Genomic DNA, 25,569 nt, shown 5'->3' on the forward strand with positions numbered 1-25,569 from the left:
GCATCAGTAGGAGAGTGATAGCACACTTAGGTGCTTTTCTCATGAACTGATCTGCATCAAATACATTACAAATTATGATTGCGGTCAGGCTTTGTTGACGCATGGATATGCATCCTACTCAGCGTTGTACCCTAAGGAGCATGACATGCTTTCCCACATAGGATAAGTTTAAGAACTTCTAGAAGCCTTGTGGAAAACCACTCCCGGATGCTATATCGCACGTTTGAAAGGCATGGGCAGAAACAAAGGACAGGATATCAACAACTCTTTCTCACACGTACATGATTCTGTTACTTCTTTGATATACCGGATGATATATCCAAAATACATAAGCAATTCATCCACTCGCAAGCATGTCACCATCGCCCTCTACAAGTGTAAAACATATCTAAGGATCGGCAAATGCTCGATTACCCACTATAGTCTCGTCGAGATCAAGCTATTCGACCTCGCGGATGTCGAGCGCCACTATCGTCGCTCTCTTAGTTGGTTTCATCATGCTTGACCTACCAATGTCTTAGGGAGCTCCTAACATCTAGAAATGCACCGGTGCCTGAAGAAACCAATGATTGGACCATCCCGCCATCGTCTTCAGACACCCTGGCACCGGCCCTAGCGACTTGTTACCGCCACCTACGGCCGATGCTGCCCCCGCACCAGCCCTAGCTGCTCAGGCCACCACCGTTGATCCACCATCTCCCCAACCTTTCCTCCAAACTTCTAATCTTCTCTTGCACATGTGAATTGGAACGCAAACCCTGCCAGGATATGATAAAGTCCTTTCTTTGCCGTTGGAATTCCGAGCTACATTGGTGTTTTTTATTTTTCATGTGTAAACCGGGATTCGAAGTATTTTGTCGGGCCTAATATCAGGCTTTCTAAGCGTGTTTTAAGTAAGGCGTGTAATCGACACTTGATGCCGGTTTTGGCGTGAAAGTGGCCACCCAAATGGGCCTTATACTCCCTCTGTTTTTATTTACTCTTCCTTTTATGTCTATAATCAAAGTCAAAAATAGATAAATTTAACCAAATATATAGTAAAATAATCAGCATTTATAATATAAACCCCACATTATTAGAATTGCCATAAAGTTTATTTGCGATTGTGTTCATTGGTATTACAAATATAAATAATTTGTATACACTTAATCAAACTTTGTAAAGTTTAACTTTAACTATGTCAAGAACAGAGGGTAATTGTAAACGGAGGAGTAGATAACTTCACGGTAGAAACCTATGGTTCTTTACTTTTATTATTATTATACACTTGAGTAAAGTTGAGCCAATCAAGTGAGAAACCTGAGCAGATGCATGTCACATATTCCAAACATCACATGGATGCAATGATCAAACTTTAACAAACTCCCAACTGGTAAACCCCATACATAATAATTACATAGAGCCTCATCTTCTTCATCACGGTCCAAGGAAACAGCAGGGAAATTTGCATCATCGCCGGTACGCATGCATGACAGAAAAATGGAGAAGGAAACACAAACAAGAACTGAAGCACACTAGACTCTATGGAGATAACATCCTCATCAACATATATTTTGGAACACATGCGAAGATTTGGTTCTACTTGGTGATGGCGTAGATGGCATAGAGGATGCCGGGGAGGTACCCGAGTAAGGTGAGCAAGAGGCAGATCCAGAACTCATGCTGCAAGAGAAAAAAACTAGAAATCAGTACCGAATGAGAACCTTCTGCTGCTCTCCGAGCAGAGGACTATCTATACATGTACTCCCTCCGTTCGTGTTTAATTGACGCTAGATATGAAGATATGCTCTGCTAACTAGCTTGTATTCCGCGTCGATTAAAGAAGAACAGAGGTAGTACCTGCAAAGAAAGGAAAGAATCTGATTTTTCAGCTTACCCCGCAACCGAACTTGAGGAAGACGCCGAGGGGCGGGAGGATGATGGCGATGATGATGTCGATGCAGGTGGCCGTGCCCATGATCGGTCTCCTTTCTTGATCTTGATGAACTCTTCCTCTCCTTGTCGATGAGGTAGTAAACTAGGCGAAGCAGCAGGCGGATGGAATAGAGAAACGGATCTCCCCTGTGGCTCCCTTTATATAGAGTATAGACGGTAAAGAACTGCAGGGTGGATGGAGGGCGACGGCCAGGTAGTAGAGGGAATGGAAGCGAAGGAGGAGATAATATTGCGCCGCCACGTGTGGGCCTGACGACGGCAACGCGCTCTTGGTTGCTGGACTCACTTCATCCACCGTCCCACGCGGCGACGGTTTGGCAATTTGCGCGTTTCCTTAGCAATTTGTCAACCTTTTTTGCTTCGTTGTTAAGTATTTGTTTTTTTACACAATACAGACGCTCGTATACTCACCACTATGAATGTATCTACCTACTCACACCCTACCCATTTTTTTAAAAAAATCCACCAATCTATTAATAATCATTAATATTAGTACAAATGTCTCCAGAAGTAAAGAAAATTACAAATTGCTACTCGGACCACCTAGCGACGTCTACAACCACTAGCACGAGCCGAAGGCACGCCGCTATCCTCGCCCCTCCATCGCCGGAGCCGGGCAAAGCTTGTCGTAGTAGTGCTTGTTGTAGTAGACATACGGGAAGTTATCGTGCTAAGGTCCCCAATGACCAGCGCACCAGAGCATCAACCATCGTCAATGACGACAACCGTAGATCTGAAGGGAATGACATGAAACCACAGTAATAAACACGAAAATCGACCGGATCCCAGGAGATCCGACGGGCACACAACTTCGCGCGCCCTCCGTCAGCGCTAGATGCACCACCAGAGCGAGGATAGAGCATGGAGGACCTTATTCCGATTCAGGATGTAGCCGTCGCCTCACCATCCAAAAAAGACACTGAAAAACTAACTAAATTAAGAAAGGAAACTCCTCGCCGGTGAGGGAGTGGTCCGCCACACCTCCAAGGCCCCAAGGCCACAGGAGGCGGAGTGAACCGGTGGTATCGCTGGTAAGGAGGATGGAACCCTAGATGGGTTTTGTGGCTTCTGCCGCCTCCTGGTAGTCTCTCTTGGCAGGTACCGATTCGTACCCTCTTTGATAGACTAAGTTCAAGAAATTTGATATAGTTGGTCTTGAAATTAACGAAGTCACCACAGTTGTCTCGCTACCGACAAAACATCCTCACATGGAAGAATATTCCACCATTATGAGACACCAAAGTGTTGAACCTGGGGGTTAAACTCTAGTGGGTTGAGGCTGCCACTACCTCCTAACCATCGAACCACAGGTTGGTTCTCAAGTACCTTGTCTCCTGCTAGAAATGTAGATTGCACTAAGCACTTGCTAGTCGTCTTAGTTGTATCATATGGTCAAGCCACTCGGCCCATGTCGTTGGATGAAAACATTATGAATTTTTCCTGTAACATCGTCACAATACAGATAAATAAAATAGTGGAAATTATATTGTGTGGCCGAGAGGGTTTCGTCCCCATGCACGATGCGATATGGTCCATCGTTTTCGGATCACATGGTTTGGATGGCAACTTTTGATCTCTCCAATCAAAATTACAAAATTGCAGGGCCTATATATACTTTCATCATGGCAACTTCCATGGGCATCGTGCCAACGAACGAGCGACATGAACGTGTCCACAATATTATATTATATTCATAAAATTGACATGCTCATGTGTACACTCGACATGTACCGATGCCGTCGCAGCCGACCACCACCATTACAAGCGATGCCCTACTACCTCTTCATCGGCAACCGTAAGGAATCGCCCAGCAGCCTGGGAATGGCGACGAGAGGGGAGGATGAGGGGGAGGATGGCGGCCGCGTGATCTAGGGTTTCACATTTATCTATTTTGGTCTAGCATTTACGTTTGTTTTATGTTAATACTCCGTACCATCCAGCAGGACACTTAGGGTATGTTTGGTTTCTGGCCTAAGCTTTAAGACCAATTGTTTTCCAGAATTTTCAACAATGGGTATAAGGTTGAATGCATCATCCTGTTAGTTGCTTCACTAATGGGACCGACATTTTAATATTCACATGATCCATGCAATATATACTCTACTTCTTTTCCCCCTCTAGTAGTCAAGTTGCAGGTGTGGAGATGAATTTTTCATGGTACGTTGGTGGCAAGCTCCAGTTTGTCAAAACTTTGTTGTGTCAAAGTTTGCTTTGAACCAAACAAGCGCTTAATACTCTGCCTTGGCCCCACCGCCAACGTCTGGTATATGCTTCTTTTCTGTTCTCCCTTCTGTCATTTATATGCTTCTCTTTTCTGTATTTTCCATTCATCTTTCCAGCAAACATCAAGCTTACAGTAGCTGATGTGAAGTGTAAAGTGTTCCTCTAACATGGCAACATATTCTCCTGCAAGGCTGCAACGCAGCCACGGGAGCTGACAACAAATACAGTACATCTGGAGTGAAAATCCCAACTCAATTTCCAACTACGTGTTACTAGGCTGGTTGGTTACTTGTACAACTTGCACGCTTCTTTCAAAAACAGAAAATTCAGACGTGCCATCTTTGACTCTAAAATGTCGCTTTCAGTACATGATAATCAGGCACTGCGCCAAATCAGAGCGGGCACTATCTAGACGATGGGGAAGCTGGACGCAGTCGACGAACCATGACCAAACACGTCGCCGCCAACATACAGACAAACATGTGAAACATTGGCACAACGTCAGAAATTTTCAACAAGATGTGGCCTCGTTCATGTCGCCATCAGCAGCAGGTATACAGAGCTAGCCTATTCTACCTCAAACCCTCACACTGCCAAGCGGTGTACTCAGTGGAGGTCCTACCTAGAACTCGTTGCCAGACAGAAAAGGACGGTTGCCAGCTGACAAGTTCTTCCAAGCAACTCAGCAACATTCCTCCTCAAGGTTCCCAATTACAGCTGGTCACGGAAACTGAAGGGGATGCTTCCATTTTTCTACAACGACCTGTCAAAATGGTTGTTAGCGAGACTTCCATTAAGATGTATCACTATATTCGGCTCTCCTGCATACAAAGTTACTTCCTATAACACATCCTTAGTATTACGCTATGAGGGACAGTCCATTACAATTGCAGAACCAAGCTCAGGTAGAACGCAGATGAAATCTTGCAGGCAGAAAACATGGAAAGTAGGGCAGTAAATAGAGTTTGATGATGGTAAATGAGCAGTACTATGTCGTAGTTATCTTACCTAGAGCTTAGCTTCATCCTTTGCAACAACTACAGTTTTCTCGTTAGAAATTACATCAACAACAGGTGCATACAGGTACCACTCCTTCCTTTTCCTGATACACAAAACAGAGCAAATTTTAAGTTTAACTCCCAAAGAGTTGCACAACCTACAAGGGGGGAGCAAACGATGCAATAAAATCAAACTATATGATTCAATTATTTAAAAGGCTTTTTAATGGAACAGATCATACCGGATGACGCTCCCTTTGCTTCCAAAATACTTGAACATGTCCACTGCGTTATTCATGGCTTTACTGCAAGAACATATATGACCACCTCAATTTAAAAATAAACATAGTTTGAGAAATTTTGCCAATCCTGCAGTTCCACTCAAAACTAAGACACGGAGCTAAAATAACACCAGTAGAGACTCGTACAAACCTATTTGAAGCAAATTCTGGTGCTCGCCTCTTCTTTGACATTTTAGCTTCTCTCATAGCTGAAACACTCTGACTAGCAATCTGCAAATTCATGTCGTCTGTTTATGTACGTCTTCTGATATGTGATGAAAGACAAAACTTTGCTCCTTTATGGAGAAAGAGACCATCAAATATATTCATGAATTTGTAAGCAGCAAATAAGCTGGAAAGGTATATCTAACCTCATAAAGCTGCTCGCGGATGGAAACAGCTATAGCAGGCTGCACATTAATTGGATTTTGTCAGTGTATAACAAAGTTGCTGAAATCTAACCATATAGGCTAATAGACCAGCTATGTACTATAAAAACATCAATCGCCTGTTCTTTTACATTTTACTTGCAAGTATAATCAGGTATCAACAGAAATTTTAAGTTTCTTGCATAGAAATTATTAGCAAGTATAGATCCAAACGCTCCTGATAAGAAACTGAAGTTCAATGATATTAAAACCATAGTCGCATCTAGGGATGAAAAGGCAGAGGGAACAGAGGAAACTAAGTGTTGTCGTATTTGTGTTTGTATCTTTTAGAGGAAGCGGAAATGACAACGGAAACCCCGGAAACAAAATACAGAAGCAGACACTGCCATGAAATAATACAGAGAGAATACGAATCAGACAAGGATACAAAGCAAAAGTTCACCGGAACTAAAAAATCTCTCTTGAACCATACAGAAAAATAGAACCAAACAAAATTGCTAAGATAACTAAAATTTATTATGATGCCTTGTGTATATATGTATAAGGGTGTGGATTTGCTACCACTGAGGATAGCTACCTCCAATGTGCCTACCATAGTACTGTTGCATGTTATTTTAAGGGGGAAAGTTTGCTGAAACACACTACCCGATTGTGCCTTTGCCGGGTACCATTACAATTTTGTGGCACATTTGCTCAAATACACCGCATGGCCAAAAACGGAAAGTTTGCCAGTTTTGCCTGGGATGACCATGCTGTGACCGGTTTTGAAGAAAATGTGCCAAACTTTCCATTTTTGGCCATGTGGTGTGTTCTGGCAAATGTGCCACAAAATTGTCATGGTACTCGGTAAAGACACAATCGGGTAGTGTGTTCTTGCAAACGACTTTAAGAGAGGCATCGAGCTTAACGCCCCTTGCCCATCTTCACTTTCGAGAGCTGATATACTATTATGTTAGAACAACGAGGGTTGATGACTCTTACAAAGCTCGCGAGAATAACAAATTATTAGACAAGCTGGCATCAGAATCGCCAAGTATGTCTCAGGAATTGACACAGGTGATGTAGTAGTTGTGGATGGCGTGACAGTCTATCTCTGATATAACTAGACATACACAAGTTCTGCTTCCAGGGTACATAGTATGAGATTCCAGCTGAGAGACAAGATGTGTTCTAATTTCTTCCACTTTTTGTAGATTGCAGTCCTCTACTACAAACGTGGTACGCTGTTACCGGCATGGACCAGTGAACATGCACAAGCAGACTCCATGTAATAATACAGCGCCATAGGTAAAAAAGATCTAGTACTTGATGAGCAATTCCTGCCTAGGTCCCTCTGCATGAGGCAACATCTGAAGGCAAAAAGGAGTGTAGGCATGTTGACCGAATATATAGTAAGGTCATGGTTGTAAGTAGCTACTGGTTGGTTCTCAATAAAACTAGCTACTGGTTGTTAAGGTGCACACTTCGTCAGAAGCGTACAGGACACGTGATCACCACAATCTGATATGACCAGAGTTCCATTGGCAGGCTCCCAACATACCATACATAGAGTGAAACAAAACTAATATATTATAGATATATACACATGTATCTAACAAATTAATATAAATAAAGACCGGCGCATCAAACAAAAAAGGGAACAGTGCATGTGTAGAGCATGATCCTCTTGCAGACAAAACCACAAAGCAGGCAGGCACACATCTCTCGATCATATGGTGGACGAGAGGGAGGCAGCTATCCACAGTGGCAGCAAACTATTTTTCATATGTATAATAAGGAATATTATAGTGCATAATTTTCTAACTTTGGCAATACAATAGGTATACTGTTTGAATAGAATGGGGATGACAAGGAGGATCAAGGGAATAGGGTAAAAATTATGTTTACTTGGTAGAGCATGGAGTTGGGCCAGAATTGTATATGGGCTAGGCTAGAGGGACTATATACAGAGGCGGACCTTCATGGAGGCCAACGTGGGGAGGCTAGAGGGGACAGCGCCTGACTATATAGCCAGATAAACAGAAATTTCCGCACTTGCGGAGATACAGAAAATACGCTGCAGACGATGTTCCACAGGAAATCACCGTTGCGTTTCTGTTTCCGCGAGAAATTTTTGCCATTTTCCACTTCTCTTCCTTGAATTTCCGTTTTCGTTTCAATATCTGTGCTCTGTTTCCAGATTTTTTTTCCAGAACAGACCAAAAATTTCTGCTCTATTTTCATCCCTTTGCATCTCTACGTACTATAGTTACGCAGACCAAGCTTAACAAAAAGAGTGACAACAACCCATATACAAAGCATAACAAAAACATCGCAACTTCCCATATCTGGCAACGGATTCAGGAGTACACTAATTGTGGAGGCAGCAACTGGGTGACAAACAAAAGCAACATCCTTAACAAGATAGATGCATTGTTAATTTTTATCATATTAAATCAAGGTTTCCAAAATGAAAATAAACTAAGCTCTTAAGAAAGTAAAGAGTTATACCCCAACTTCAGGATCTGTAATGTTCAAATCATCACATAAGGTCCTTGCAAATTCCTCAGGATCGCTTTCAAGGTTGCCTATATCCTGGTATGTGAAAGTTTATGTGAAAGCGCAGAGTTGACCAAATAGCACATTACAACAGGCCAATAAATCAAACGGGTCTGCATGAAAAATAGTCAAAAATCGTGCACGTACCCACAAGAACTGGTCTCTCACTATAGTGTTGTTCACCCGGAGGTCAATCTGCACATTCAGCATTCAATCATAAAGTTTAAAGCAGATGGTACCGGAACGGTCAGGCAATCCGCAGTTGGGAAAAGAAGCAAACCTTGAGGGGCACAATCTTCTCTTTGACCTGCATATCCTGCCCCTCGTAGGAACGAAAGTCGGCCAATTGCCCCTTTTGCGAACACACAAATAAACCAAAGAATATACAAGTAAGCGACGGAGCTGTGCAATTGCAGAATTACCAACGCAAACATAGTCTCTGTCCTACGAAAGATGAACAACAACTTGAGAACGAGAGGCGGGGTACCTGGATGGAGTGGAACATCTGGGGGACGAAGCTGGTCGGCAGCTTCAGGTCCTTGGCCGTCCTCTTGGCGAAGCTCATGATCTCTGAGTCGGGATCTGCAAGGCGCGAGGAGGACAGGACTGTAAGGAACAGACGAACACAAGGAAAGAAACAAGCGTGGAAGACAGAGGCGGTTCCCTACCGCGAGGGTTCCAGGTGAAGGCGTCCCGGTAGCGCTGGCCGTCCACCTCGACGTCGACGCGTATCGGCACCAGGTTGTCCCTCGTCGGCCTGCGCAGCACGGCGGCGCGGTTAGCTCCTCCCCTTATCCCCAAATCGATCCAAGATTCGACAGAGAGAGAGAGAGGGAGGAGGGGGAGGGAGGGAGAGGGAGTACATGCGGAACTTGACGGTGGAGGACCTGGGGGCGCCCATGCTCACCGTCTTCATCTTACTCGCCGGCGGTCCGTCGCCGCCGTGCCTGCTCAGGTTTCGGGGGCCGATGGCTGTTCTGCAAGCAGCCTACGCATAGGGCTTAATTCAGTTTTTGGAGCCCAGATCTACCGTGGACTCGTATTTGGGCCTGTCGCTGCCAGGTTGTCTTATGGACTGTGGTGAAAAGATAAAGGCCCAATTGAAAAAGGCTGATGCCCAGACATTCGTTGTGGTGTCAAAAAAAATTCTGGGAAGTGATCTCCCTCCTCACCACATGTCGCAAGAGGAAGCAAGATGAGATAATGGAGGAGAGAGAAGATAATGGGGGGCTAGATTGTGGCAGCTTTTTCCTTTTTCCTTTTTTATATTCGTTTTTTTAAATGAAATAAAACCGTAAGTCCAAATTACAAATCGTTTTCACATTAGTGATTCCCTTTTCGAGATCTTCAAAACTGGATCACATGTTGATAGGTTTCAAGATATTTTTTTTCGTACTTCCTATACTACTATGGTTGTCTTTGTGCTGTGTATCTAGGTGTACTCGTGCATTACTCATAAGTACTTTTATTTTAAATATATTTGGTGCATTTTTTCCATTTACTCATGTGCGCGACTGTACATGTACTCGTGACTGTATCTGTTCTCGTTCGTGTGCGTGACTGTACTGACTCGTGTGCGCGACTGTACTGACTCGTGTGCGCGACTGTACGTGTCTCGTGTGCGCGACTGTACATGTACTTGTTCATGTGCGCGACTGTACTTACCCGTGTGCGCAACTGTACCTGTCTCGTGTGCGCAATTGTACATGTACTCGTTCATGTGCACGAGGTACTCAATCGTCTATGTAACTGTACTCGAATGCTCACTAAGTTGTACTCGTCATCCGATGTATCCGTGCTCTGCATGTGGTTCTACGCGCGCGGCCGGCTGTACGCGCGTGGATGTAAGTACTAGAGCTACTCTACTCGCACGGGCGGACGTTTCACGCGGGCCTGACACGCGGAGCTAACACGTGTCAACCATACGTACAGTGTGCGGGATGAAGTTTCCCTTCGCGAAGGTCGATCTCTAGCTAGCGGTACCTCTAGTCGTTGCTCGTTAGCGAGCCGGAACAGCGCATCGCCTGAAGCCGATGCCGGACGGGCCGGCCCATTAGTTTGTTTGAGCGACAAAACAAGTCCTACAGAGTCTTCTTCCATTTCTCTACAACAAATTAGCCGTATCAAAGTGGTGTCAACTCCTCCTTCCAAGCCACACACCAGAGAACAAATCCCCGCTCGATGCTTCCACTTTTTTCGAACATAAACAAAATTCGGAACCGAGAAAAATTTAAATCTGAGCAAATTTTGAAACCGAGTAAAAATTCAATGTGAACAAATTTTGAAACCGATCAACATTTGAATATGAGTTACTTAAACAAAATTCGAAACCGAGCAAAATTTAAATTTGAGTAAATTTTGAAACTGAACAAAATATAAATCTGGGCAAATTTTGAAACCGAGCACAAATTCAATGTGAACAAATTTTGAAACTGAAAATAATATTTGAATTTCAAAACCGAGCAAAATTTGAATGTGAGTAAATTTCAAAACTGAACAAAATTTTGAATTTAAGAAAATTTTGAAGTCAAGCCAAAATTGAACCTGAACAAATTTCAAAACCAAACAAAGTTTAAATATGAGCAAATTTTGAAACTGTACAAAATTTGAATTTTAACAAATTATGAATCTAAACATATTTAGTGAAACTAAAAAAACAGAAAACCACAAATATTTCATATTTCTAACATATTTAAAATTTAAAAGTGTTTCCATTTTTCAATAAAAATAAACAAAAAATATAAACCGAAGAAACTGACAAAGAAAACAGAGTGAGCCGTACCAGAAGAAAACCAATAAAACCCTAACTAGAAACCAGAGGAGTAAAAGAAAAGGAGAAAAATTGTTCTAATGGGCCACGGCCTAACCGCCAGACGCGCGTGTGGAGCGTATTAAGGCGCGGTGCTAAGCGATAAATAGAATTCACCAATAAATTATACCAACGCGGTAGGCGTTTCTCTATTTGCTGCTCCATTGGACCAAAATGCCCACAGAGGGCGTAGGCCCAATAGAAGCTCCTCCGGACGGATTAATGATTTTAGTGGGTTTTATCTGTTTGTTGTTTGGTTTTTTCATTTTTCTTCTCCTCTTTGGTTTCTTCTTTTTTTTGACTTTTTCGTGTTATGTTTCTTATTTTTTTCCTCTTCATTTTTTGTCTTTATGTTTTCTTTTCTTGTTATTATTTTTGGTCTTCTTTTTAATTTTTTAGTTTATATTTTTATGTTAAAAATAAATTAGTAGTGTTTATTATACAAAAGCAAATATTTATATTAAAATATTGTATGAAAAAGTTAAAATATTTTATTTTCAAAACCCTTAGATAATTTAAATTCTATCAATGATAAGAACCGTTTAAATGAGGTAAATGTTCTTATTGAAAACCCATAAAAATGAGGTAAATCTTATTATTAAAACTATTAGCAACTTTTCTTGTTTAAATGACACAAATGTTCATATTTGAAAATTGCTCAAGTGACAAAATACTCATATTACACAATCATTTTAAAAAAGGTAAATCATTATCATTTTAAAACCGTTCAAATCTATTACCTAATAATAAAGGGAGAAGTGTTTCCGTGGTTTGGTCCATGTGGTCGTTTCGTACGTTTCCTATGTTCACGGTGGAGTTTCTGATTAGTACGTCTTGGATCGGGCCCATCCAATCAATGTAACGTGTAGAAATCCATCAAAATTGGCACGTGAAGAGAGTCACCATCGGTTACTACTACCTCGAGCGCTTGTGCTATGTATAAATAGACGTGTTGATCAATTGTGATCAATAATAGAAAATCGTATGCCCTGAATAGAAGTTTTCGTTTCTCGCGATCCGATCGATGGATCCTCTCGTCGACAGGACCTCGGCCTAATCTAGCCGCAACCAGCGATAACATGGAGAACTACTCGGCTACTCCTATCCATGGACTCATTAACTTCGGCGACGTGGATGTTCCAGCTGATAGCACTACCGGACCTCTCCTCGCCAGTCGCCACTGGCAGCGATGGCGTCAAGCTTCAGGGACGAGCTCCTGAACGTGCCAGCAAGTGGATCTCTCGTCGCTATGGCCACATAGTTGACGGCAACAACGCCAATCTGAGCTATCGCAGAACCAGCACCTGTCCTTACAGGAAGGCACCCGATCTGGTCAGGGGTCCTGTTATCGTGAGCTCCAGGGTTCCTATCAAGGACACGTCCTGGGATTTCTCTCATTGGCTGCTGAAGCTCTGATTGATTGAAGAAGAAATTTTATTGTTTGTGTTGTTATGCTCCAGTAAAGCTTCGTGCCTCAACAAGTAAAATCACCTGCAGTTCATGTGATCTATACTGATTGTGCTAAATATGCTGCCTGATGCACACCAGGTGGCCATCCATCGTTTATTTAATTGACCAAACAGGACAAGAATCCCCTATGCTACTTTGCCTCATCGTTCACCGTCTCCTCAGGTGTCTCGAGGTACTACTAGGTGCTCATGGTCATGTTCGTTACAGTAATTGTGTCTTAGTCTACTAATTTTTCTCTGAAGAGGACATGGGTTATTCTGATCATAGTTGCCGGAAATTCGGCTCGTCCGGGTCAAGGTACCGGGTCGAGCTTTGAGGGTCAACATCCCAGCGAACGAGGATCGACATCCCAGCGAACGAGGATCGACGAGGGGTATACATATCCGGTACAACTAATTTGGGACGTGCATCGGGATCCACTTAATTTTGAATCGATGAACCCATGTCGATAAAATGATTTGTGGTATGTGATCCAAATGAACGAAGAGAGGAAGAGGAAGATACACAAAATTCTAGATTCCAGATTTCAGAATTGTGTCTACGCTGCCGAGAACAACGAAGAGAGGAAGAGACCCATGAGTGCAGAACGTGTAGAGAGGAAGAGGCGCATGAGCTTATGAGGAAAATAGGTGGCATCAAGAAAATTAAGACGCCATACGCTAGGACCAACGCTATGGAATCATCATTTTTCTCATTTAATTGGGCGCTTAGAATTTGACGTTAGAAGCGAACAAACGGGATCGTGACCTGGCGCCCCACCAGGTGGATCTGCTCGTGTTCTCGACCCGTTTCCGGGTCGATCCGGGAACACGTCCTCAACCCCGTTCCCGACAACTATGATTCTGATGTTTGCCTTGAACGAATATTTTCTATACTCCTTCCTGCATTTTGAACTATAACAGAAACTCAAATTTCTAAATGGTCAGTTAAGCTAAATTGATAATGTCCAAAGCGCTTATATTCTGAATTGGTTATTTTGTAAGATGTATTTGAGGTTAGGGTCCCTCCACGGTGCGTCGTCAATGCTTTTACTTACTGACTTGGTATTTTGCAGTAGCACACTAACAGTACTACGAAAGTAAGAAATATGTTCATGTCTTCAAGATTTCTTTAGAATAGTTGTCTATGCCAGTACCAACCACAACTTAATTTGTGTGCGACGTGATACTAATTTGTTGTCTGCCGTTGCAACGCACGGGCACATTTACTAGTAATATCAAAAGGAAAAGGGAAACAAAAATAAAAATAAAAAATTGGAAATGGGAGAAAAGGGAAACATAAACTAAAATAATATCGATTGCCCTTTCTTTCTCGTTTGTTTTAATACTGTTAGATGTATATATTTGTATATTGTAGTTTCCCCATATGTTAGGGGGCTTCCTGCATATTTGCACATGTACCTGTACTATATATTGTGGCTTTTGACCCCTTGGTAATACAAGCTGTCTATTACCCTAACATGGTATCAGAGCAAAATTCGATCTGTCAGTGACAGTTCCTCCTCCCGGCCGTCGCCCGGCTCTCCGGCCGCCGCTCCTTCTCCGGTCGCCGCCCGGGCGCTGCTCCTTCTTCGGCTACCGCCGCCTCCCGGTCGCCGCCCGCCCATCCGCCCCCGTCCGCCTCCACGCGTGCTTGCCAGTCTACGTCGCGTCGTGCGCCCGCCAGTTTCCGTCGCGTGATCTGATTCAGTTTTCAGTTTCTTCCCAAAAAACAAAAATTATGTCTTCCTCATCGGGCTATCTTGCGATTCCTTGCTTCCCGGTGATTTTTGATGGCGCGAATTACCCTGATTTCGATGCCTTTATGCGCCACATGCGCGGTCTTCGTCTTTGGGGTGTGCTTTCTGGCGAGGCTCCCTGTCCGCCGCGCCCCACTGCTTCTACGGCGCCTATTCCACCGACGCCCGTTGCCCTTGCCCCCGATGCTACTCAGGAGGAGTACGCCCAAGAGTGTTGATGATACTGCTCTGGCTAAGTATGACCAGAAGGTCCAGGAGTATTCTACCGCTGTTGCGACGTACCGCTTGATCTGACTGACTACACTCAGTGGATAGATGAGGATGTTTGTGGTGCTGTTGTTCTCACTTCCAGTGTTCTGCCTCAGTATGCTGCTGAGTTTATGGGTCTTCCCACTGTTGTTGTGAAAGGACACAGATGTCGCCTAGAGGGGGGGTGAATAGGCGATTTAAAACTTTTACGAGATGGGCTTAACAAATGCGGAATAAAACTAGCGTTTACTTTGTCAAGCCCAAAGCCTATATACTATTGTTCACCTATGTGCACCAACAACTTATTCTAAGCAATGGTTCACCTATGTGCACCAACAACTTATGCTAAGCAATACAAGCAAGTATGTGATAGCAAGATATATATAACTTCAAGCACGATGGCTATCACAAGGTAAAGTGCATAAGTAAAGAGCTCGGGTATAGAGATAACCGAGGCACGCGGGAGACGATGATTTATCCCGGAGTTCACACTCTTGCGAGTGCTAATCTCCGGTGGAGAGGTGCGGTTGCTTAGTGCTCCCGAACGCCACAAGAGGCTCATCTTGAGGTGTGGTTGCTCGATGCACACCAACGCCACAAAGGCCTCACCCCAAGATGCGGTACTCACACCACACACCGAACGCCACGAAGGCGCCTCACCTAAATCTCCGGTGACCCTCGCCACAAAGGCCTAGGTCACGGTTCCACTAAGGGATTTCCTTCGAGGCGGAAACCGGGCCTTACACAAAGATTGGGGCACACATCCACAACTTAATTGGAGGCTCCCAACAAATCGCCACAAAGGCGTAGAATCCGTCTAGGGTTCCAAGAACCCAAGAGTAACAATCTTCTTGCTTTCACCACCACGAATCACCGTGGAGAACTCAAATCGATGCACCAAATGCAATGGCAAGAACACCACAAAGATGCTCAAGTCCTTCTCTCTCAAATTCCAACAAAGCTACAAAAGCTATTGGGGAAATAGGAGAGGAAGAACAAAGAGGAGAACACAAAATTCTCCAAGATCTAGATCCCAAAGATTCACTCACAAAGAGATGATTTGGTTTGGTCAAAGTGTGGATCTAGATCTCCTCTCTCTTTTCCCTCAAAATGGGGCAAGAATCATGGAGGGATAGAGAGAAAGGGCAAGCTTCTCAAGAACAACAATGGAGGAGAGAGAGAGTAGAAGAAGCAACAGCCCAAGGAGGAAGAAGGGGGGTATTTATACCCCCCAAGAAAATCGAGCCGTTGGGCAAAACCAGGGCCGGATAATCCAGCCTAAGTAAGGGCCGGATAATCCGGCCTAAGTAAGGGCCGGATAATCCGCCCCCCCCCCCCCCCCCGGATAATCCGGCCTCCGGGACAAAACCTGGTCAAAATCCGGGCAAATGTCCGGCCCCTATACTGAGCAGCAATTCCTGAGGTCCTTAGCCGATTTCGAGCGGGCCGGATATTTCCCAAATATCCGGCCCGGATAATCCGGCCCGGATATTTCCGAAATATCCGGCCTAAGCAAACTGCAGAAACACCAAAACTAAAACGGGCATAACTTTTGCATCCGGACTCCGATTTCGATGATCTTGGGCTCGTTGAAATCACAACAACAAGCTCTACAACAATATGCATAGAAACATCATAGTCCAGCAAAGGAGGATAGAAACAAATGATGAAAGGTTTGACCTATCTCAAAAAGACATACCGGTAAAACCTCCAATCTTGAAAATGCAACAAGTTGCCCATGGAAAAACCATTCTCAATGAACTAGAGCTTGTCATGAGAATAAGCACAAGCTCTAAAACATCACATGGATAAGGTCCAAATAACAACCAAGAAAGATGATGCAAGGATGCAAAGGTTTGAGCTCTCTCCGAACGATACGATCGAGATACTCACTCGAGAGCCCTCTTGATAGTACGGCAACTAAACTATAAACCGGTCTCTAACTACACTATGAGACCGGTGAGAAAGAAACCCTATCAAGAGCAAACCTTATACTTGCGCATTCCACTTGAGCTCGATGACGACGATCTTGACCTCAACAAGATGGAACGCCTTTCTTGCTTGTGCTTGCTTGACGAAGTCTTGTGGATTGCTCCCCCATAATCCACCATGGGAGAGCTTCTTCTTCGGCGCATCTTCACATAACCATGACCACCATGTGGATGGCAAGACTCAAGCAAAGGATCTCTTCGAGATGGCTCATCTTGAACTTGCACTTCATTCTTCATTCTTCATCATATTGATGTCTTGAAGTAACTTGAGGGCTCACTTCATCTTCATCTTCAAGACATACTTGACACTTGATCTCCTTCATCAATTTCTTCTTATTGCAACCTTGAAGCCAACAAATGGTTCAAGAATTGCCTATGGACAACTCCTACAAATATAACTCAATGCAAACATTAGTCCATAGGGATTATCATTAATTACCAAAACCACACATGGGGGCTCCATGCACTTTCATATTGCTTAGTAGGCTTTTCTTCGTCAGCGCTATCAGCCGTCTGGGGATGCTCTTCAGCAGGGTGATTCTACTATTGATGAGTTCTATACTCAGAGTGCAGCTATCTGGCATCAGCTTGATTCTCTTCGTACAGCTGTGTGTGCCACATGTCCCTGTTGTCTGACTGTGCGCGTGTATCTTGAGTTTCAGCACGTATTTGAGTTCTTGTCGCGGCTCCGCAAGGAGTTTGAGCCTCGTCGTGCCCAACTGCTTGCTCGTGGTCGTTTTCCGCTCTCTGAGGTATTGTCTGAGCTTCGTGCTGAGGAGACTCGTCTTCGTGGTGCTGGTCTTCTTGAGGTTCCCTCTGTACTTGCTGCTTGTGGTCCTCTTGTGTCGTCTGTTCGTGGTCCTCCTGTGTCGTCGACTTCGTTGCGGTCTCCAGTACCGCCGATACTCTCTACTCCTCCGGTCTAGGGCCAGAGTCAGCCTCAGCAGCCTCGTGGTCAGATCCGCCCTCCTCGTCCTCCTTGCTCCTACTGTGGCAAGCCTGGCCACGATTTCTCTAGCTGCTGGAGGAGGGATCCCAGTTTATGTCAGCAGTACCATGCTCGTTAGCAGGCTGGTTCTTCAGGATCTTCTGCAGTTGCACTCTCTGAGCAGGATATTATCCGTGGTCTTCGTGGTCTGCTCGCTGCTACAGACTCTTCCTCGTCGGGTACTACTGGTTTTGTGCCTAGCTCTTCTGGCACTGCGCGACCACCATCTTCTACACAGTCAGGTACGTCATCCCCGTGGTATCTGGATTCTGGAGCTTCTTTTCATATGACGTATGCGTCTTCTATTCTTTCTGCTCTTCGTTCTCTTATTTCTCATGTCCATGTTATCACGGCTGATGGTACCTCTCTTCCTGTTTCCAGTCGAGGCACCCTCTCTACTCGCTCTTTTTCTGTTCCTGACGTTTCTCATGTTCCTAGTCTTAAGATGAATCTTTTTCTGCTAGTCAGCTTACTGATTCTGGTTGTCGCGTCATTCTTGACGCTGATTCTTGTGCTGTTCAGGACCGTCGTACATAGGCCCTGGTTGGAGCTGGCCCTCGCAGCCGCGAGTCTCCGGGGCCATCGGAGGGGGAGGCAAATTTGCAGTAGTACTAGGAAATTTCGTGCAACTATAGACAACTTATAAATATCGTTAGACAACTTATAACAACTTATCGACACAGTAAGCACCTTTACAACAACAGTAGGGTACTTCCAAAGTTGAACCGCCAGGTACCAAAGTTGTGTCATCATGCACAAAATGCTTCGCCGGACACCAATATTGTGTTGCCATGCACCAATGTTGCGCTATCATGCACCATTGTTGCGACGTGAGGCACCTAATTTTCTCCGGTGGGCACCAAAGTTGCTCTTTCGGACACCAAAATTGTGCCACCATGCACAAAAGTTGCTCTGTATGTCACCAAAGTTGGGCTCCAAAGTTGCTCCGTAGGGTTCCAAAGTTGCGCTGTCAGGCACCATAATTGCATCGTTAGACACCGAAGTTGCTCCTTTGGGTATCGGAATTGCTTCGGCGGGAACCAAAGTTGCTTCGTAAGGCACCAAAGTTAGTATGTCGGAAACCAAAATTGTGTCGTTAGCCGTTAGGTACCAAAGTTGCTCTATCGGAAACCAAAATTGTGCTATTAGGTACCAAAGTTGCTCTGTCGGGGTCTAAAGTTGCACCGTGAGGCATCAAATTTGCTCTGTCGGAAAACCATGATAATTGCTCAATTCTGGCTAAAAAAACCATGATAATTGCTCAATTCTGGCTATTTGTTAGTACTATTTCGTACTAGCTAATCCTCTTGTGTTGCCTATTTATGCCAATAATTGCCTAACCTCACATAATAGTTTCCTAGATAATACTCTTGTGTTGTATATTTATGCCAATATTTTTGTCCAAAGTTGCTCTGTCGTGGAGCAAGGTTGCTCCGTTGGGTTCAGAAGTTGCTCCATCGTGTTCCGAAGTTGCTTCGTTGAATTCCGAAGTTGCTCTGTCAGACATCAAGTATATTGCATACTTGTAACTTTCAAATAAAAACTTGCTCAACTGGGCACTAAAGTGTTGTGTTGTCGGGCACCAAAATTGCAATATCAGCACCAATTTTTCTATGGTGGGCACCAAAGTTGTGTTTTCGGGCACCAAAATTGTGTCATCGGACACCAAAGTTGTGTCATCGAACATCAAAATTGCCATATTGGGCATTGTCGAACACTAGAGTTGCGCCGTAAGTCACTAAAGTTGCTCTATCGGACACAAGAATGTGCCGCAAGAACCAACGTTGCTTTGGCGTGAGGCATGCGACGGGCGGGGATACAGGGATTGGCCGCTCGTTGGGGAGGAAGAGGATGGGAGAAAAAAGCAAAAAAAAAAAAATCATGACATGCCCATGATTTGTCGGCTACAAAGTTGTGCACTAGAATTGCCCCGCCGGGTATAAAAGCTGCTTTGTCACATACATGCGTTCGCACATGCCTTCGAGAACTCAAGTGCATCAAAGTTGCGTCATTGGGCACAAAGTAGTGTTGTCGGCACCAAATTTTCTTTATTGAGCACAAAATTTGCTTTTTTAGGCACCAAAGTTACGCTTTCTACTACCATATTTATGTTGTCGGGTATCAAAGGTGCTCTGACGGATGCTAAAAGTTGATTGTCGCTCACTAGAATCATAATGTTGGTGTCAAAATTGCCCTGGGCACCAAAGTTGCCCTATCGACCCCAAAGTTGCTCCGACTGACACCAACGTTGCTCTAACATGTATTAGAGTTGCTCTGTCAGGGTTCGAACTTGCTCTGCAGGGTACCGGAAATTGCATCGTCGGACACCAAAGTTGCTCTAGCGGGCACCAATATTGTTTTGTCACACATTAGAGTTGCTCTGCAGGGTACCAAAAATTACGTCTTAAGGCACCAATATATTTTAGCACCTTTAAAACTGCGGTGTGCAACTTTTGCTGTGGCGGGCAACTTCGATGCAGCGGTCTTCAACTGCAGTGGAGCTGCTACTGGAGTAGGAGGTTGGAAACACGACGGACGGAGCTGCTGGAGATCGGCGGCGCAGTATCCGGAGCAACTGTTCCGCGAGGAGGTCAGCGTCGCGGCAGCCGAAGCAGCTGCTAGACGAGATCGTCCGGAACGCACCGGCCGATGTTGCGGCTGGAGGAGGAGGTCAGCGAGGCGGCGGCCGGAGCAGCTGCTGGAGGACATGGCGGCCGGAGCAGGAGCGACGCGACCGTGTGGATCCGGTCGAACTAAGTGGGGATTCGCCGCCAGGACGAACAGAGCAGGACCCCAAGCTCCGGTCGCTCGCTGGCCTAGCTCGTTTTGTCGTATAGCGCGTGCGCTGAGGACGTCTATCTGGCAGGCGCCCGCCCGGGATAATTTGGGTCTTTTCTTTCCCCCTTGTCTTTTTCTTATTCCTGATCCGGTCCTCCCACCAACCACCCAGACTCTCTTCCTCTCTCTGCACCGAACCCGTCCCCGACGCCGCTCCTCCCGCTCGCCTGCAGCAGCTGGCCGCCGCGTCTCCTCCCTCTGCTCACCCGCTCGACCCGAGCCCCCCGTCCGGCGCTCCCTGCTACGCCTCCTCTCCTCCAAGGTCCAGCCGCCGCCGCGCCTCCCTTCCCCTGCTCGACCCCGGGCGTCCCGGCCAGAGCCGCACGACCTCGCCGTCGCGGTTCCTCTCCGCCTCAGACGCGAGCGCCGTCGCGCACCCCGGCCATCTCGACGCCCTTCTCCATCTCGCGCGCATGGGCCCTGCATCGCCCTTGCCCCTGCGCGGTCGACGCCCCTTTCCCCTGCAGCGCCAAGCTCCACCACAGCGTCTTCCCCGCTCTGCTCCTCTTGGCCCCCCGCCGAACCCGCGTCGCCATCTCCCTACCCAACCCCAGCGCCACCTCTTCATGCCTCGTTCGGCAACAGTAGCGCTGCAGTTTTCTGTATCAAAGACCCCAGATCCCGTCGCCATCTTCACTTGGGCAAACTCCAGTCGACGCCACTGCATCTCCTTGTTCCCCACGCCGCCCTTGCTGCCAGGAGATGTTGCTACGCGCAGCCGTGGTGGTGTTGCCAAGTCCAATTGGACCTCTTCGTTGCTGCTCGTGTCGCTGCACAAGCCAGTACTAGTGGCTTATGTTGCGTTGTGTTCGGTGCTTCGTCTGTTTCCTTATTCCTGATGTGCACACATGATGGTGTTTCTGTCCATCGACAAGTCTGCCAAGTTCATCGGAAGACTACCGGCAGCAATTCAAGTTCTTCCTCCCTGATGTGAAGATCGTTCCCGAACCCGGAGGCCATCGGCTCCTACTCAAGTTTGCCATCGACCCCGAAGCCGGACAACCCAAGTTCTTCTTCACCGATTCAAAGTCCGAGACCTCGGCTTCCTCTTCTTCCTCTTCGAACCCGAATCCGGCGACCATCCTTGTTCCGATAATGTGAGAACCCAACCATAAGCCCTATATTTTCTAAATGTGACATACATCTTGTGTGCATTGAAAAATCATCCATACATGTTGCATCGCATCTCATATCTTGTGGGTTCGGGTAATAGCGAATCACCTAATATTAAATATGGAATTGTGCGGGATTGCTTATCTCTTATCCCGGTTCCATTTAAATTGTGTAGCTCACCCATGCCATGTGTTGCCATGCTAATCAACATTTAATATGCAGGGTAGAAAAACAACTTGAACCTAATATATAATTTTCGGGATTCCGATTTCGTTCAAATTGGATAAGTTGCACTGCACCATATATGCCATGTCATGCATATCATCTTGATCATGCTGGATCTTCTTTATCCGTAGTAGTAAGACTTGTATGCGTTGTGTGTTCCAGTATTTGCTTCTTCCCGGATAGGATCGTGAAGTGGTGCGGTGAGATACGCCAAGTTCTCCGGATGTCCCTCGGCAAGCTTTAACAGGCAAGCATTTCCCTTATACTCCTGCCCCTGCAGAAGTCGCTTATCTATTTTATTTTGCCTTCTCCCTCATGCTATCCTTAAGTTGCGTTCTTGTCACGTGTCCCTTCCACTTTTACCTCAAGCAGCCCATATTGCCACCACCAACCACCAACCTCCTACAGCTGTTGCTTGGTTATCGGGTCTACCTTGCGAGTCGTAGTGCATGCTAGTGCTGTTTATATCTCGTTACCGTTACCGCTATCTTATCGGATTATCTGTTGGGGATCATTGACACATGGTTTATGGATATGAGTGTGGATTTGTTGCCACCGGGTGGCAATGCCCCCCCTTTGGCTGCGGTCCGATGAATTGATGGAGATTCGTTTTCGCGCTGCCAGATATCCACAGCGATGCAGTTACAACTCATTGGTCATGTGCTAAACTGGTTTATAACCTAATTATATGCTTGAAGTGTCAGGGCCTGCAGAGCCATGCAGCGCAAGACCCGGCTAGCTGATCGCTTATTTCAGCTTTTTGCAGATGCAAAAATGCACCGAATAAATGCATGCATAGCCCGTACTGCTGCTCTACGTGCATGTCAGACTATGCTAACATACTGAGTGCTTCGTGCATGCATACGCTGTTTATTTCCCCAAAACTTGGCATATATTGTTTGATTTGGGTTGAATGCGGCTGGCCATGAAGAAGTCCAGGTCAAAGTGTATGTCTACCCGGGCCATGCTCACACGGGCGGTGGCGACACGAGCGTGAAGGCAGACGGCACATCGAGCTCTAGGCCTCCACCCCGCAGTAACAGCAGCAGAGGTTGCCAAGTGAGCAGTACGACGCACCCAAGTAGCCGCAGCGTCACCAGCCTTTCTGCGTCGGGCGGCGGCATCAGTGAAGCATGGGCCGTCAAGGTGCTGCGCGCGGACTTGGAGACTGTAGCAGTAGCACTCTGGCGGGGAGCCATGGACGTGTGTTGAGGCTAACCTTGCAGCTCTATCTTCTTCTTCTACCTCTCACAATCTCTCTTCTACAGTAACTACTGTACAAGAGAAATGGCGACCAACCAACTAAAAAACCCGGCGACCATGGACTGGCCTCCAAGCTCCAACTCCAGTCGATGCACTCACACGTACGGTCAAAACCAATCAGCAATTGCATCTAATAAGCAAACCAAAGAGAGAAACTGAGAATAGAACAACGGATCGAGGGTGGAGCATACAACAGAAGATATGCTTCAGGTGAATTAATAAGGAATTAGCTAGCGGGGGTAGAATCAACAGTAGCCTCTTCTACGTCTCCTATATGTGCGGCCTCACCGGCCCACCTCCTACAGCACACAGGCCATCCTGTTCCTCGAGTCCCTCGGCGTCGATTCTCAAGGACGGCGCGGGCGGCAGGCTCCCTGACTATCTTCACCAAAGACTGCGGCGGCGCCTACCTGCAGGAAGCCCCGAGCCGTGGCGTTCGCCGAGGCATAAGACACACGTGCGAAGGCAGCCAATGTGCTGCCGTTCTCGTCGTGCTGCATCGTGCGTAGTAGACTGAACATAGCGAGCGGCCACCGCCATGCTTCATATATGGTTCAGGTGGTCTCGTGGCAGACGCTGTTGGAAGATACGCTGGTCGGGGCGCTGGTCGGTGCGCGCCCGGTGTCGGCAGCGCTACATGCGGCCACTATGAATATGTGCTTTTCGCCTCCAGCCCCCCCAAACGTAGTTTTCCTTAAACATGTTTAACAAAAGAAACTAACTAAAATTAGTTTTGCTAAAAACCCTCCTTAAACTTGTTTTGCAAAAAACTAACTCGAAATCGTGCTAATCCAAACAACCACTTAAGTATGGAGCGAGCCTGCCACCCAACTGCACACATAAAAATCATGACAACTACTCTAAAGCAATCGACCGAATTCAGCTTGTTTATAAATTTCTAGTGGATAGCAGCACTTGCCATCAACCACATGTTTGTGGCATGCAAATTTATTAAATGAAGACAACAACCATATGTCGTGCCAGGACATTTGCAGAGCATCTATTCACATTTGACTGTGCACTGCTATTCTAGGGTCTGACGATATGACTATATGATGACTGCTCTTAGCCTGCCGTGTGTCAGGTAATTTGCAAAAGCTACACTAATCAAGAAATGAGAGACAGAGATCGATCCGAATCTTGATGATCAATCCCACGGCAATGAGAGGGGTGGCATTGCCACCGGGTGGCAACAACACATTTACCTTATGGATATATCTGTTGAGGGTATCATGGTTACTTGTTAATAGTTGTTAAGCGGAGGCATCGGTGAGTCAGTTGCTCGTTTTATGACGGCTCACTTGTGTTTCCATGAAATCTAGGACCCCGAGTTCTTGTTATCTGTTCCGAGACTGAGCGCTCTAACCACACGTGGGTATGCTTATGGGTCTCCCCTTGACCACTGCCGGAATCTACAGCTTTGTCCAGTGGCCACAACTAGTTTGCAATGTTTTACCATTTGTTGTTGCGTGCATGCCAGCTTGTTACTTATTTACTTTGGGAAGCCTCTGGGTGCCTTGTATCCCTTGTTTCTGGTATGCACGTATAGGTTTGCGGCCTGAGCGTTTATCGCATGCTGAAGCGGGTCATTCGCCCCTGTGTGTGTTCTGACCCTCGGAAGCCGTGCACGCAATAGCTAGGTCCGTTTCGGAGATACGGCCGGACTTCGATTCGGGTTCAACTTGGTTAGGTGGCTTCCTAGACATTGTTGTCGTGAAGGAGAGTGCAAGCCGTGATATCCACCTGTCGTAAGTGGATCGAGCGGTGCGTGTGGGTACATTTGGGCAACCCCTGCAGGGTGTACATCTTATCGATAAGCCGTGTCCGCGGTTATGGACGAATTGGAGCTGTATGACTCGACCATAGACAACTTACACCTGCTGTTTCAATCATAATAACTTGCGTAGTAAGTTAGCACAACTCTAATAATAAATGGTTAAAACTTGACAACCGTGTGAGTGCCTTTGCCAGTACTTCTTGGCGAAGGGGGAACACATTGGCTGTGTTATGTTTGCAGAGTATAGAACTGTTAGTTACGCTCTCTCACCTTCTCTGATAGACGACTGTTGTAGAGTGTCTCTATAGGTTTTTAGTGCTTGCGCGCTGCCGCTTAACCCCACCATATTGCCTATGACGTTCCTCTTGCGTCCTCTAAGTCCCCTGCGTGCCTCAAGTACAAAGGACGACCGGTTGACGAATGCTTATACGTCTTGAAGTCTTGTTAAGTACGAACCCGTACTTATTGCTGCTTCTACGGGATATAACCGGGCAGGTATGAAGATATGTTCGATGAAGATGACGCTAGCAAGGTTACCCTTCCGGCTTGGCCTGGGCAGGGTTATGGACGCCACTTGGTTATCTTCAGGACTCTTAGTCCCATTTGTATCTTGTCCGTACTCGGACATATTTGATCTTCTGTATGATTTGGATCTTATGTTGTATATTTGTCTCTTGACTCGTCGGAGTCGTTGTTGTAATATATGTTTCTTGTGGGCTCTATTGTAAACCTGTTGCAATGTTA

General features: G+C 45.8%; 2 protein-coding genes and 1 long non-coding RNA gene across 3 annotated transcripts; 1 reads left to right on the top strand and 2 right to left on the bottom strand.

The window, feature by feature from the left end:
* Positions 1 to 1,319: 1,319 nt before the first annotated feature.
* On the bottom strand, positions 1,320 to 2,065 carry LOC127346862 (hydrophobic protein LTI6B). The gene is made up of 2 exons (XM_051373116.2): positions 1,877 to 2,065; positions 1,320 to 1,662 (listed from the first exon to the last, which is right to left on the bottom strand). Exons 1-2 carry the CDS (start codon positions 1,955 to 1,957, stop codon positions 1,579 to 1,581), a joined length of 165 nt encoding a protein of 54 aa, XP_051229076.1. The 5' UTR covers positions 1,958 to 2,065; the 3' UTR covers positions 1,320 to 1,578.
* A 2,562-nt stretch (positions 2,066 to 4,627) lies between these two features.
* On the bottom strand, positions 4,628 to 9,384 carry LOC127346872 (chromatin structure-remodeling complex protein BSH). Its single transcript, XM_051373123.1, has 11 exons — positions 9,228 to 9,384; positions 9,033 to 9,121; positions 8,852 to 8,946; positions 8,645 to 8,716; positions 8,512 to 8,559; positions 8,317 to 8,400; positions 5,809 to 5,847; positions 5,589 to 5,668; positions 5,399 to 5,461; positions 5,167 to 5,260; positions 4,628 to 4,921 (listed from the first exon to the last, which is right to left on the bottom strand). The coding sequence occupies exons 1-10, from the start codon at positions 9,278 to 9,280 to the stop codon at positions 5,167 to 5,169; spliced, it is 717 nt and encodes a 238-aa protein (XP_051229083.1). The 5' UTR covers positions 9,281 to 9,384; the 3' UTR covers positions 4,628 to 4,921.
* Positions 9,385 to 20,554: 11,170 nt separating this feature from the next.
* LOC139836285 (uncharacterized) lies at positions 20,555 to 25,569 on the top strand. The gene is made up of 3 exons (XR_011752984.1): positions 20,555 to 21,544; positions 21,948 to 22,032; positions 25,321 to 25,569. It is a non-coding gene; the product is annotated as an uncharacterized lncRNA (long non-coding RNA).

Source organism: Lolium perenne, chromosome 1, assembly GCF_019359855.2.
Source record: "Lolium perenne isolate Kyuss_39 chromosome 1, Kyuss_2.0, whole genome shotgun sequence".
Taxonomy (NCBI): domain Eukaryota; kingdom Viridiplantae; phylum Streptophyta; class Magnoliopsida; order Poales; family Poaceae; genus Lolium; species Lolium perenne.